Raw genomic sequence first — 12913 nt, 5'->3', positions numbered from 1 at the left:
CTGCATAAAATGTGCAGCTTAGTATTGGGTTCCTGAGTTTTTTCTGAGTTTGTATTAAAATGTTCTTTGATGCAGTGACTGTGCTCTGTTTTGTGCTGTCTCTAATAAAATAGGATCTGTTTTTATTGGGACTTTTAAGTACTATTCTGATGCAAATAATAACGAATTACGACATGGACAGTTATCTATAACTGACCAATATGTGAGCATATGTAATAAATATTATTGCTAATTAGTTTGGGTTTATTTAATTGTTTGCATACACGTTCAATACAAGGCTATAGTGCTTCTGGAAAGCACATACTGTGTGTTTGTGTAGTGTTCGTTTGTGTTCTGCCTCGTCTCACATTTTCACTGGACATTTTACGTAAGGATAAAAGGCATGACAGAAAGCAGCCTTAGCATGCAAATGAGCTGTCTCTTACGTGAAGGAAATAATGCCAGTAGTATTACATAGCATTTTATATCTCCAAAATGCCCAACAGAGGAAGAGTTCTTGAATCTCCTTCCTACGCCAGTGCCCTGTATGGGCAGCTTAGTGGTACAGAGAGGAAACCGTAGCGAAAAGCTTCCGTAAATACCTAAGTCTACAGTAGGACTTTGTTCTAGCTGGAGTGAGAACATTTCTATTTGCTCTTCTATTTCAGTCTTTCAGGCAAGATAAGCACTTTCACAATGTTTATGTTGCTCAGAGACTGTAAACTGTGGCCTTTGTGCTGACACGCATCAGAACTGCAGCTGTCCTTAGCAAATTCCGGGAGAGGGAAGGGATACAGGTCAGCCTGCAGATGCTCCATCTGTTTCCCACCTGAGCTTTATTCTCTCCGGGAGGATTTAATCATGTCATTTGGGAAGGGACATAGGCTGCTTCGGAAAGCATACAGGCAGTGACTCAGATACCAAAATAGATCATATGCAAAAAATTGCTCTCTGAAGAGCATTTGGGGAAGTGGAAGGTAGGCAGCAGGCTGGAGCCTGGTTAAGCTGTTCTGCAAATTCAGCCTCTGGCCCTAAGACTAAAGACCCCATTTTAGCCCAAATTGCTCCGCATCTCTGAAAAAGCTGCCATTATCTAGGGGAAGAAAAGGACTAGGTACAATCTAAGAAGCAGTAAAATTTAGGGAACAATAGGAGATGAAAGCTGTCTGTTTTGCTTTCATTCCTCAGTCTTCTAACTGAGTGGTTTATATATTGTCTGTCTGATGTGTTTCGATAGGAATACTTTTTTGACTCAAAAGTGCTGACAGATGGGGAATTGGCACCCAATGACAGATGTTGTCGTGTCTGTGGAAAAATTGGTCATTACATGAAAGACTGTCCAAAGAGGAGGAGGTAAGTAATATACAAAGCTAACATAAAATCTTTGAGATTAAATCAGGAGAGAGATTTTGATATTTGAAATTTTAATGAAAATGAAGAATGTGCTGAGTTGCAGAGAAAATCAAAGCTTTGTATCTAATCTTCAACTTCCCATCCTGTTTTTGCTTTTCTTAGGACTACTTCTGGTCTACTCTTTAAATTGTAGAGTGTTTATGCAAGCACACACAGAGTAACATCAACAGTCTGTAATATGTTACCACTTCTGCTTCATGATCTATCTGTAGTTACAGCTTACCTTAAAATTTAGATTACTGAATTATCTTTTTGTAGTGTAAACATTCAGATGGAGACCATATAACCTGACTACACCATTTGTAACATATTAAACTGGATTTCCTGTAGTGATCATGTTTGGAAGACAGTGTTGAATTTGCATTATTCTGTAGATCTGATAACGTACCTCTGCAAGGCAGGTAAAAGTTCATTTATTAAAATCTAGGAGTAGTTAAAATGTACATAGTTAATGTGCATTTCTGTAACATCTTACCAGTGCCAGTCGCTTAGGGATCTTGCACTTGTACATTAATTACACTTAGGAGTTTTGAATCCAATACTCCTGCAAAAGGAGTCCCTATCAGATGCAGGTCAATGTCTCCAAAGAGAGTTTAGCAGAAATCTACAGAGAATGTGCACTCCTCACATTTTTACGTCTTTGGATTTGTAATGACACACTCCGTGTAGGTTGTCTGACTCCACCTAAAACCTGTTGAAACCCTTAGAATGCAGATTAAAGCCTGGACTTTTTCATTTATTCCTTATGTTCAGTTGTGTGCTCCATAGTTCTCCAAAAGATTATTGATACCTTCCTGCTACAAAGTCCATATTTACAGCCTTTTATTCAGTCAACAGAGTTCAAGATAGATGAAACTGGACTGGGACCCTGAGGTCACAGGTTGACTTTCTTTCAGTCACTCCCTTAACATACTCCTCATAAGCACTAGCACATGGAATCACGTCACCTCTTTCCTTACATGTGCCTTAGGAAAAGAAGTTGTGACCTTCTCTTCACACAAACTGCTACCACAGCACAGCCACACAGAATCTCTCTCAAATTGTGCATACAGCTCACAAAATAGTATTGGTATTTAACAATCCTACAGATAATATGGGAAAAGACCTTTATTTCTTGTCTTGGTTCCCGATCGCTAGTTCTTCTCCTGTTTGTTGTATTGTTTCTGAGTGTTTGAAAGAGCCTCAGTGCTTTTTTTCACATCCTGCCGAGGCTCAGGATGCTGATGTACCCGGAGGGAGTGTGTGTGTGTGTGTGTGTGTGTGTGTGTGTGTGTTTATATCCATGTGATACAGCTAACTGGTTGTGTATATTCTGACTCGGGAATTGTTGCACAGAACTACTCCCAAACTAACTGGCAGGCTAAGCCTACTTAACTGGAGGTATACTTCTGCCCTAATACAGTCAGATAGCTTCAGGACAATTATGGGGAGTTTCTAAGTTGGTTAAGTTTATACAAACAGGTTGTTAACCAGCCCAGATTCTGGAAGGGTTTTTCTGGGATTCTGAAGATATTTGTATTCTGGTCCAGCTGTTGGTTGTGTAACCATTCCCTTTGTACATACCAATTTAACAGCTCTACAGAGATTTTAATCTTTTTGTGGTTTTGTAATACTGCTAATAAAAGTTATTGTTCAGGTTGAAGAAAAAGGAGAATGAGAAAGATGATGAAAAAGAAGTGAAAGAAGATGATAGAGAAACAAGAGAGAAAAGGTGTTTCATCTGTGGGGATGTGGGTCACGTTAGAAGAGATTGTCCTGAATTCAAACAAACCCGTCAGAGAAATAATAGTGTGCCGGGTAAGTTAATTTATGTGTTGTTAGTATAATTTGGAAGTTCTGAGATCCCTTCTCTCTAGGTTTCTATACAGACCTGGTAGTTACCTTAAAAAAATGTCTGCAGCTAATGATTTTGGTCATTGCAAATACAGCTTTTTGCTTAAGTGTTGATTTTCTTCAAGGGGAGTAATGCCTCCTGAAGTACAGTCTTTGCACGGGTGGTAAAAATGTACTCGGCAGTAAGTATAGTGTACATCAGGGGATTGTATTATTTCAGTCACAATGGGTGCATTTAAGAGTAGTAATAATAGTAGTCATTGAATGCATTTCCTCTTCCAAACGTTTCTTAAATGTTAGCTAACCCTCCATCATCTGTGAGAGGTAAGTAAATGTACTTTCACCAAAAATCAGTAGCCTTAAAGTAACACTTCCAAAAGCGTACAGTCGTTAGGAAGCTAGATCCAGCTTTCAAATTACTGTTAGCAATTGGAGACAAGTCTAATTGCAAAACCATTCGAATTAGGCCCTTAGGTGCCTGCGGTACTTGAAAAAGTAGAGAAAACAATCATAAGTTAACTTCAGAGAGAACCTTGCTGCTTTTGTATATTCTGATATCCTTTACTCTTTTTTTTTTTTCTCTCCTTCCTTTGCCCCAAAAAATTTCTGCTGTTCCTGTTGCTATTTAAAATCCCACTGCTTACAGCAATAGCGTGGAAACCTGTATAAGGTAGTGCTCCTGCTTGATAGCAAAGTGAGCTTTGTTCATGTTTGAATTTGTCTTACTCAGATTTTGGGTTGAGCTGCTCTAGGTATTAATTTTCACTGTTACCAGTAGAGGGAAAGCTTTCCATTTAAAGGAGAGGTTAAAGTGATTTACCTAAAATGTGTCGTGCGAGAGTTAAGGTATCGCTGAGTCCCAGTTCTCTGCTCATTATTCTGTCATCTATAACCTTGTGGTTTTTATTAACACTTTTGTTCCTTGATTAGGCACCCAATTGGTCCGGAGCATGGTAAATTCACAGCTAGTGGCTGTGAGTCAGCAGCAGGTGGAACGACCCTTGCGCACTAGACAGTCATCAGAATGCGTAAGTTCCAATTAGCAATAGTATTGAAGTAAGCAAGCTGTAGCAAACAAAGGATCTTGGGCCATGCTAGGAACAGGTTTGCATGGATTTTTCTCAACAGATTCTGGACTTTATAATGACAACCTTGCACTCTGCCAGTTAGTGAAACTTTGATATATAACGTAGTGTCTCTTGGGAGAGCATTTATGGTCTTCCAATGCGGAAACTGTGTAGTTAGATTTCTTTTGAGATAGCTTGCAATTCTGAAAGGCCAGCTTCGCTATCCTTGAGATTTAAGCTAGGATGACTTTTGAAGTCTCATGCTTGTTCTGGCAATCTTCTGGAGTTACTAAGGGAAATAAAGCGTAGCTCATCGTTAACGTGCTGCAGACTTAGGTTTGTGACTGTCACGATTCTCTTGTGGTTTAAGAGAACTGTCTTCAGGGACTGTTGTGAACAGGCAGGGAACGCATACAAGTCATACTTCAGTTCAGATGTGACACAAAGGGAAAAACTCTGCCAGAGCACACTAGAAGCACAAAGAGAACAATGGAGAAATTTTTGATATCTTTCTCTTAGAATTTGTTCAAGTCTCTATAGAACTAGATAAAGTATGTTTAACCTGCTTCTAAGTGGAGATGGATAGCAGAGGGTATTTGAGCAAATACAGCTGGTGGCATTTAATGTTTTTGGAATACAGAATACAGCAGAAATTCATTAATTTTAAGCTGTTAGTCTGAGAAACATGTGCCCGCTAATGAAGCTGGCAAATGAGCAAACATAGTGATCACTGTGCTCTTTGTTCAGTTTACTACTTTGTGTATAGAGTATTTCCTGACTGTTCAACAAGCATTTATTGGAATGCTCCAGCAACAGAGACTTGATGACATCATTTTTACTATCATAATATGCTGCTAAGGAAGAACTGACGCAGCCCTGATCTCACTGAAGGGCTGAACTGCCACCGTGCTGTCACAAGATGCAGGAGTATCTTTTTAGGAGCCTTGTAGTTCTGCTTGGGGAAATTGAAGCTGCGTGTGTGGGTGCACGCACATCACGCACACTGGGCCTAGTCTTGTGCAGAGTCTTCTGTCATCTGGATGATATTGGACTCTGTGTGTGTGTTGCATCGTTGTCATTTGGCCAGGATTTCTTGGGGAATATGTGCTGTCCAGGGATTGTTTGAGGAGAACGGAAAGGGGGAATGTTAGTGGAGCAAGAGGGAGAGAAAAGGGAATGCGGGGGTGTGGAAGCAGACCAAGAGGCTGGAGCTTAACATTTCTCCTCTCCTGCTGCTGGCATGTCCAGTGCATGCCTGTGGTGGTTTATTGTTTGCAAGAAAACTGTAGTCAGTGCATGTGCTCTATTTTTGTAACATTTAAACTATTAAACTAGTTGCTGTCTTTCAAATCCCAGGTTTTACCGGCTCTTCCTGGTTTGATAGAAAGGCATAGGAGGCACTCCTAACAGGAACAGTTGGAATAGCGGCAGGGAGCGATCCCAGCATCTTGGGCTTCAGCTTTTGCCCAGGCAAAGGCACGCAGCCTGCTGCTGCTGTAGGGAATGCTCTGAAAGGCTGGCATGAGGGAGTCCTGCAGACCTCTGGTTATTGAAGAAAAGTGACTGCCAGTTTAAACAGACAGGCGAGCAGCCACGGCTAGTGACAAGCTGCAGAGACCTTTAACTTCAGGTGTTTGACAGCAGCTGAGTTCCTTAGAGCTTAGCTGTCTGCTGTAGTCTGTGGAGGATGACAAGCAACTCCAGGGGGAGGTTGAGATCTGAGATTCAGGCAATAATCTCCAGTTCAGATATCTGTCATTTCAATTTCTCTTTGGCGGCGCCTATCTTATGCCATTGTCTAACTGCTTAAAACCAGATGAGGTTAATCCAGGCATTGGTAATAAATTTTGGCAGACAAACTGGGGAACTCCCCAGTTACTGGAGTGCTTCTCTGCTTAGTTGCAATACCGAATGCCTCTTTCTGTTGCTGGTGAAAGGGAAAGCTTTATAAGAGCTCTGCAAAGTCTTTAATAATTGCTGTTTCTGTGCCTTCAGCCATGGCCTAACGTCAGGATATGTTTGGGTTTCAAGTTCTTCTTTAACAGATTAAATAAAAATTAAAGAGATATTAGGTGCTTACTTTGGAATTACTTTAAAAAGTCTGTAGTAATAAGAACCACTCTATTCGGAAGTAAGGTAATTAGTTGATGAGATTCTGGGCTGTAAATATGTAGGGTGGGGAAGACATGGATGAAAAAATTGGGAACAGATGTCTGAGGAGTCTAATGAAGAGCTTGGGGCTAATGTTTGCTCAGAATGATGTTTCTGATGGTGGGGATGGGCCACATTAACAGGCCAAATTATCTGATGGTGAAAATCAGTGTCAGTCGAACTGCACTTATTTAAACCAGCAGGAATTTGGGTGCAGTATTTGGGGTGGGGACTGCTTTGCCTTTTTTATGAATAGTCTAATGCAGTGGGTGCTTATTAAAGAAAAACACCATTAAATAGCTAGTGAACTAATCAGAAATACATACTTTTTTTTTCCCCTCCAGTCTGATTCGCATCAGTCATCTTACTCTCCACAACCTCAACAATTTACACAGAATTCCTCTCAGCCAGCCTCCATTAACCAGACTCAGCCACAACCAATATCCCAGTCTAAGCACGTTCCGCAACCACAGCAGGGTGCGCAGCCACCCCATCAGGTCCAGCTGCCTTTGTTTAACTTTCCCCAATCTCCCCCAGGTCAGTATTCCACCTTGCATAACCTGGGACTACTTCAGATGCACCATCACCACCAAATTCAGCTTCCCAACACTTCTTGGCCTATTCACGGGCCCGTTATTCACTCTGCACCGGGTAACCCTCCTCATTCTACAAATGTTCCATTTTCTATGAGATCTGGCAGCAGCAGCACCGCAAATAACCAGAGCAGTGTAAGCTTGAATGATCCCAGTATCATCTTTGCACAGCCTGCTGCCAGGCCCATGGGAATCCCCAGCACTTCTCATGAGGGACACTGGCACAATCCCGTGACTCCAAACTCACTGGTGAACAATGGCACTGTGGGGAATTCAGGTAACTCTTCTCTGTTGTATCAAACCTCTCGCACTTTGTGTACAAACGTTAAGTGTTACAGAAACAGCTAACTCTTTCAACTTGTTTTACATTAAAAATACAATGCTTAAGAAACTTAAGTCATTACTTCCACTCTCTCAACGTTTTCATAGGAAAAAAAAATTAGGCAAGTTGGATTGTTGTAACTTTCAGACATCGGTCCTGTCTGCTGTTGCTGGCTGTGCAACAGATGAGAAATCATGCATTCAACAACTGAGAAATGTTCTAATAATTGTGTGAGTCTTAACGCACATTTCTGTGAATACGCTTCCAAATACAGTTTCCATTTATGTTGTTACGTAGTTTACTAGATGAGTGCTGAGGCTGCAACTGCAAGCTTAGAGACCGGCAGAATTATGGTTGTGCAGCCTGAATATTGCCCACTTGCATTTAGCACAATATGACATGATCTTATGCATTCTTTTCTCCTATAGTTTATCCTGTCGTGTTTATCTTCCTTAATCTCAATGTTATTCCCTGAAAATACTTCATATACGTTCTCTCTGCAACAATTGGGCAACAGCCTTCTGCCTCTTACCAAAGCCGAGTACATTTGTATGTTTGAGGCTGAGAAAAGCAGAGTAGTAATTAAAGCCCGTGCAGTTTTTCTGTGCAACATAAAACGTGGCAGCCCCTAAACTTTAACTGTGATCTTTTAAATCGTGATAATTGTCTTTTGATTTATTCTGAGTGTGTAATTCTTATGTTTAAAAAAAATCTATCATACAATATGCTGATGCAGTTGTGCATCTTGAGGTGGGAGTTTTGAATCTCCTGCACAGCCTTTCTCTGTACTAATAAAGCGATGGACAGCAACAGTAGATTTGCAGCTGAGTCAACAGTGTTGGATGAGGTATAATTGACCAGTGAGTGTCAGATAGTTGTTGAGATACTGAAGATGCATGCTTCTCTATTCAGAGCTTTTGGGGGAGTATATTTTAGAGGATACAGAAACTGCTACCAGTGTGCTCTCTGTGCCTCCAGTGTGCTTTGTCCCTGCCTCTCTATTTCTGATCTTAATTCTCTGTCCGAAGTTTTCTGTTCCCTCCTCCATGTCCACGTCAGCTCTGACTTTTTCTCAAGCAGCTCCTTCCAATCCAATTCATGTTACCCAGGAAGCTGCCTTCTTTCAGACAAGCTCCCCACGTCCTCATTTCTGCTCCATTCTCCCTTAACGAGTCCTGTTTCTCAGCCTGTAGTCACTCAGTCCCTGTCTTCAGTCGTTTTCCTTTTGCTCTCGGTGTGTTTGCTTCCGCTCTCATCATGCCTGCGCAGAAGGTTTCCCAGTTTTCTTGTGCTGTCAGTCACGATATTATTTTCTCTTCCCTCAACTTCGATTTGTTTCCAGTCTCATCACACTCCTTTTCTTATTTTCCAATCCTGGTATCTTTCCTCTTTGTATTTTAATCGCTTTTGTTTTCTTTGTGGCTGAGATGCCATTGAGGTGGGGTCAGTAGGTAGGTGCACAGTAGGGATGAGCTGTTGGCTCTCTGTTGGACATCTGCTTGCTTTCTTGCTTGGGACAATTTGGGAACAGTTAAATTTATGGAAACTTTGTCTTGGCTCACATAACTGAGTTGGAAGGAGCGATTTTACTTTCTTTGCAGTAGACAATTGATCAGATGTAGGATCATTAGAAGTTTCAGACAGACAGCTTTTTCACGCTTAGTCCAGAGCCATGCTTCATGTTTTACTGTGTAAAAGTTACTGTTGTTTTTAAACATATAGCTTGCTTTTATTTAATGAAAGTCTGTCTACAAGTTTGGTTTTTTTTTGATGAGCCTGAAGGGGAACTGAGGAGAGTTACTTAAATTTATTTCTTTATTTTTAAATGTACATTGCACACCTTGCTCAATTAGCAGGCGTTGCTGTGTCTTATAAAATTGGGAGCTACAAAAAAAAAAAGAGCAGAAATAGTAATATAGCGTTTGGCATCAACTGTTGTGTGTCCTCTCTCCTTGGATGCTTGATTTCTCATCCTTATTGCTGCATTAATACTGGATTTATAAATGGAACAGCTTTTGATTTATATACATGCTTCAAAAAGTTTTAATTGTCTCTCTAAAAAAACTCTTTAAATTGGTCCGATGATCTGTGTGTCGAGTTTCTTAAGCATACAGGTATTAGTGGAATTCCAGTGTACATCTGAGAATTACTTCTTGCCGTAGGATAATAGCTTTCATGTCGCAGCTCCGTCAGTGATAGTGAATATCTGTGTGGAATCAGATATTAGTAACGTTGTTCAGACCTTGTATTTTTCATCATGAGAATGACATAGGAATAGTGAAATTGTAGGTCTTGATATTAATACTGATTCATCCTCTGTCTCCCCCTTCCCCTCCCCCCCGTAAATTCTATTACAGTGAATAATGGAGTAATTTAGGTGGTAATTTTTATTGATGTATATTTAAAAAAAAATAATAATAAAAGAGTAGCACATCAGACTAATCGCATTAAGTCCCCCGCAAACTGTTATTTAAGATGTAAATTGTGTTTGTGACTTACTGTTTAATTATTTCAACTTGCAATGTGCTTTTCCCTTTCAATTGAAAAATAGATCAGGGTTTCCAAGGACAGTTTGGTAAAATGAACCCTCCTTCTGTCCCTTGGGACCATGGGACCCCTACCCATTTTCCTCTCCTCCGAGGAGCGTGGCCTTACAATATGCCTCAGAACTACATGCAGCAGGGAAATGCCAGCTACCCACCGAACAAACCTTTCTACCCTCAAGGTACTAGAACTAGTTAATGAATCAACAGCTCGTGCAACATGTCTCTTTGCTGTCTCAAAGGCTTTTAAAAGCCAAGGAATCGTGTTTCACTTTGCCAGGCTCCCTGGAACCGTAACGAATCCAAGAGTCAAATCCAACGCTTCAGCTTTCTGTATGGATGGATGAAAATCGTTGTGGGAGGGAAGGGGTTCAATCAAATTGTGAAATCTGAGCTGATTTGCAGTCTGTTGCACTTCTAACCTCTTTCTCCTTCGCTGCTGCAGTCTCACTGTAGAGCCACCTCTGCTTCAGTAGAAGTTTAGATGATTTGCCCATGAGTGTGTTGAGAATTTGAAGACGTTCTTGTCCTCATTAATTTTACTTGGCTTTTGTATCTTGCCTTGTGCAATGACTTTACATACAGAAAAACTTGCAAGACCGTAGATAACTGAGGTTGGAAGGAGCCTCTGGAGGTTGTCTAGTCCAACCCCCCTGCAGACAAAGAGGTCCTAACTCCAGAGCTGGATCAGGTTGAGTTATTGAGGGTGCTTTGAAGGACTGGCATTATGTCAGCTCTTCCTGATGCTGGCGAGTGGTAAAGGTGTTCAGCATCCAGGAGGATTGGGAATGACTGTAGGGAAAAACACCTTTGGCTCCACTAAGAGAGAAACTATGCCTAAATTTTACTTGGAGGCTTTGCAGTTCTCGTGCTGCTGGATCACCCAGTTAAAAATGAGAGATAGTGGCACCAAATCCTTTTTTCAAAATCTAAGCGTTTTGCTATAGCGAGGTTTCCAAGTGAGACCCATATTGAAAAATCCTGAACTTATTTTTGTTCATTAACTTCAAGTAATGGGACAAAACGATGATTCTGAGGGAATTTTGGAGATAGGATTCAAGTAGTACTGCATTGTCCCGTTAAATGGGTTAGTCGTACGGATAGCATGTGTCAGTCTAGTAAATGGCTTTATTTCTAAGATTAATACATTTAATATAGCCAAGCACTGTTAAATATATTAAATTTGCTGAAGTAATTGTAATCCATTTTCTTTTAGCTGGTCCACTGATGCAGAATAACCAGCGGTTCTCGCTTCTGTCTCAAGGACACCCACACTTGAATCTGAATTACATTCAACAGAAAAAGTGAAATTTAATGGGTTTGTGGGTGGGTGGGGGGAGGAAAAAAAATTCAGGTTCTGATTAAAAATCTTAATGCAACGTTTAGATACAAGATTATTTAAGACTGTTTTTAAACTGTATCATTTGTACATAGATATGAACTATAGTTTTTACTAGTATCACAAAACTGAGTGATACAAATTTCATCTATTTTATTACCCTATTTTTAAGGGGAATTGTGTTTTGTTTTATCTTGATAAACTGTAAAGAGAGAGAATTTTTAAAATTAAGTTCTTTATTTTCTATTAGCTGTATTCATACTTTGGTTGCTTCAGACTTTATATATATTGTTCTAAAAAAAATAAAATTAGAAGGGGATTTCATGTGTTTAAAAATTTGTCACTTCTATTCTTTACAGAACTATGTAGTGCCAAAAAAACTTTTTAAAAAGAAAAATAAAACTTCAAAAAAAGGACGTAAGACTTTTTCCTCTTCCCTGTTTTTATGCATGCTTGCATTTAGCTGTAATTAGGAAACCAGAATAATAAAACCAGCTTTAATTTAGTTATCCTAAAGCAGAGAAGAAAGATGAGCAGCTTTAATGAGATGTACAATCAGTATTCCTGTTTTTCCCTGTGCCGGTGTCGTTACGTGTGCTGTTTACAGCCAGTGTGTCTTTATTGTAAAATACTTGATTTGAGGGAAGAGTACACCTGCTTTTCTGTTCATGAACATTTCACATATGAAAATACTCTAGAAAAATCAGGCTGTTCTGTGAAGTAACTTTAAAGAGCACCCTCCATAAATTCACTTGGCATCACTATTTTCTGTTGTCAACACTCACCGTGCAATGCGTGACAATATTTAAACCATAAATGCAGCGTTCAGGGGACAGAACTGTCAGTCCTTGTTCCTGAAGCAAGACTATGAATAAAGGGATGGTGCACACAAGGGGTTTAACACAACATAAATTAATGCATAATTAAGTGTACTGACAACTGTAAGTTGAGTAAGAGCTTAAATATTCCTAATTTGAAAAATGGGGACTTGCTGAATGCTGTCTGTTACCAGCATCAGAAGCAGCAGATCATTGGATACGCTTAAGGATGAGTCACAGAATCATAGAGTGGTTTGGGTTGGAAGGGACCTGAAAGATCACCTGGTTCCCTCAGGACCAACGGATGTATCTCATTGGGTCCCATGGATTTGTGCACCTTCAGGTTCCTCAGATGGTGTTGAACCTGATCTTCTACAGTGGGTGGTACCTCATTCTCCCAGTCCCTTTCTCTGCCTTCCGTGACTTGGGCGGTGTGGCTGGAGCACTTGCTGGTGAAGACTGAGACAAAAAGTCGTTGAGTACCTCAGCCTCATCCATCTCCTAGGTAACCAGGTCTCCCCTTTCGTTCTGAAGAGGGCCTACATTTTCCCTAGTGTTCCTTTTATCACTGACACACTTCTAGAAGCTTTTCTTGTTGCCCTTGACATCCCTGGCCAGATTTAACTCCATCTGGGTTTTAGCTTGCCTATAACCTGATCCCTGGCTGCTTGGACAATTTCTCTGTATTCCTCCCAGGCCCCCTGTCCTTGCTTCCACCCTCTGTAGGCTTCCTTTTTCTGTTTGAGATTGTCTAGAAGGTGATTCGTGAATATTAGCCAGCTTTCTTGGCCCCTTCTTCCCTCCAGGGCTTTATCCCATGGTACTCTGCCAAGCAGATCCCTGAAGAGGCTGAAG

General features: G+C 40.5%; 1 protein-coding gene across 1 annotated transcript in view; it reads left to right on the top strand.

Annotated features, from left to right (window-relative positions):
• TUT4 (terminal uridylyl transferase 4) overlaps positions 1-11626 on the top strand; it is a 49293-nt gene extending 37667 nt beyond the window's left edge. Inside the window, exons 25-30 of the mRNA XM_074151706.1 lie at positions 1217-1332; positions 3029-3189; positions 4156-4253; positions 6788-7313; positions 9910-10083; positions 11118-11626. Coding sequence (XP_074007807.1) covers positions 1217-1332; positions 3029-3189; positions 4156-4253; positions 6788-7313; positions 9910-10083; positions 11118-11209 — 1167 coding nt within the window. The 3' untranslated portion in view covers positions 11210-11626. The remainder of the gene's footprint in view (positions 1-1216; positions 1333-3028; positions 3190-4155; positions 4254-6787; positions 7314-9909; positions 10084-11117) is intronic.
• The last annotated feature ends 1287 nt before the right edge of the window (positions 11627-12913 follow it).

This window comes from Numenius arquata, chromosome 8 (assembly GCF_964106895.1).
Source record: "Numenius arquata chromosome 8, bNumArq3.hap1.1, whole genome shotgun sequence".
NCBI classification, from domain to species: Eukaryota; Metazoa; Chordata; class Aves; order Charadriiformes; family Scolopacidae; genus Numenius; species Numenius arquata.
The sequence above is the reverse complement of the archived record's forward strand: the minus strand, read 5'-3'. Positions and strand labels throughout refer to the sequence as shown.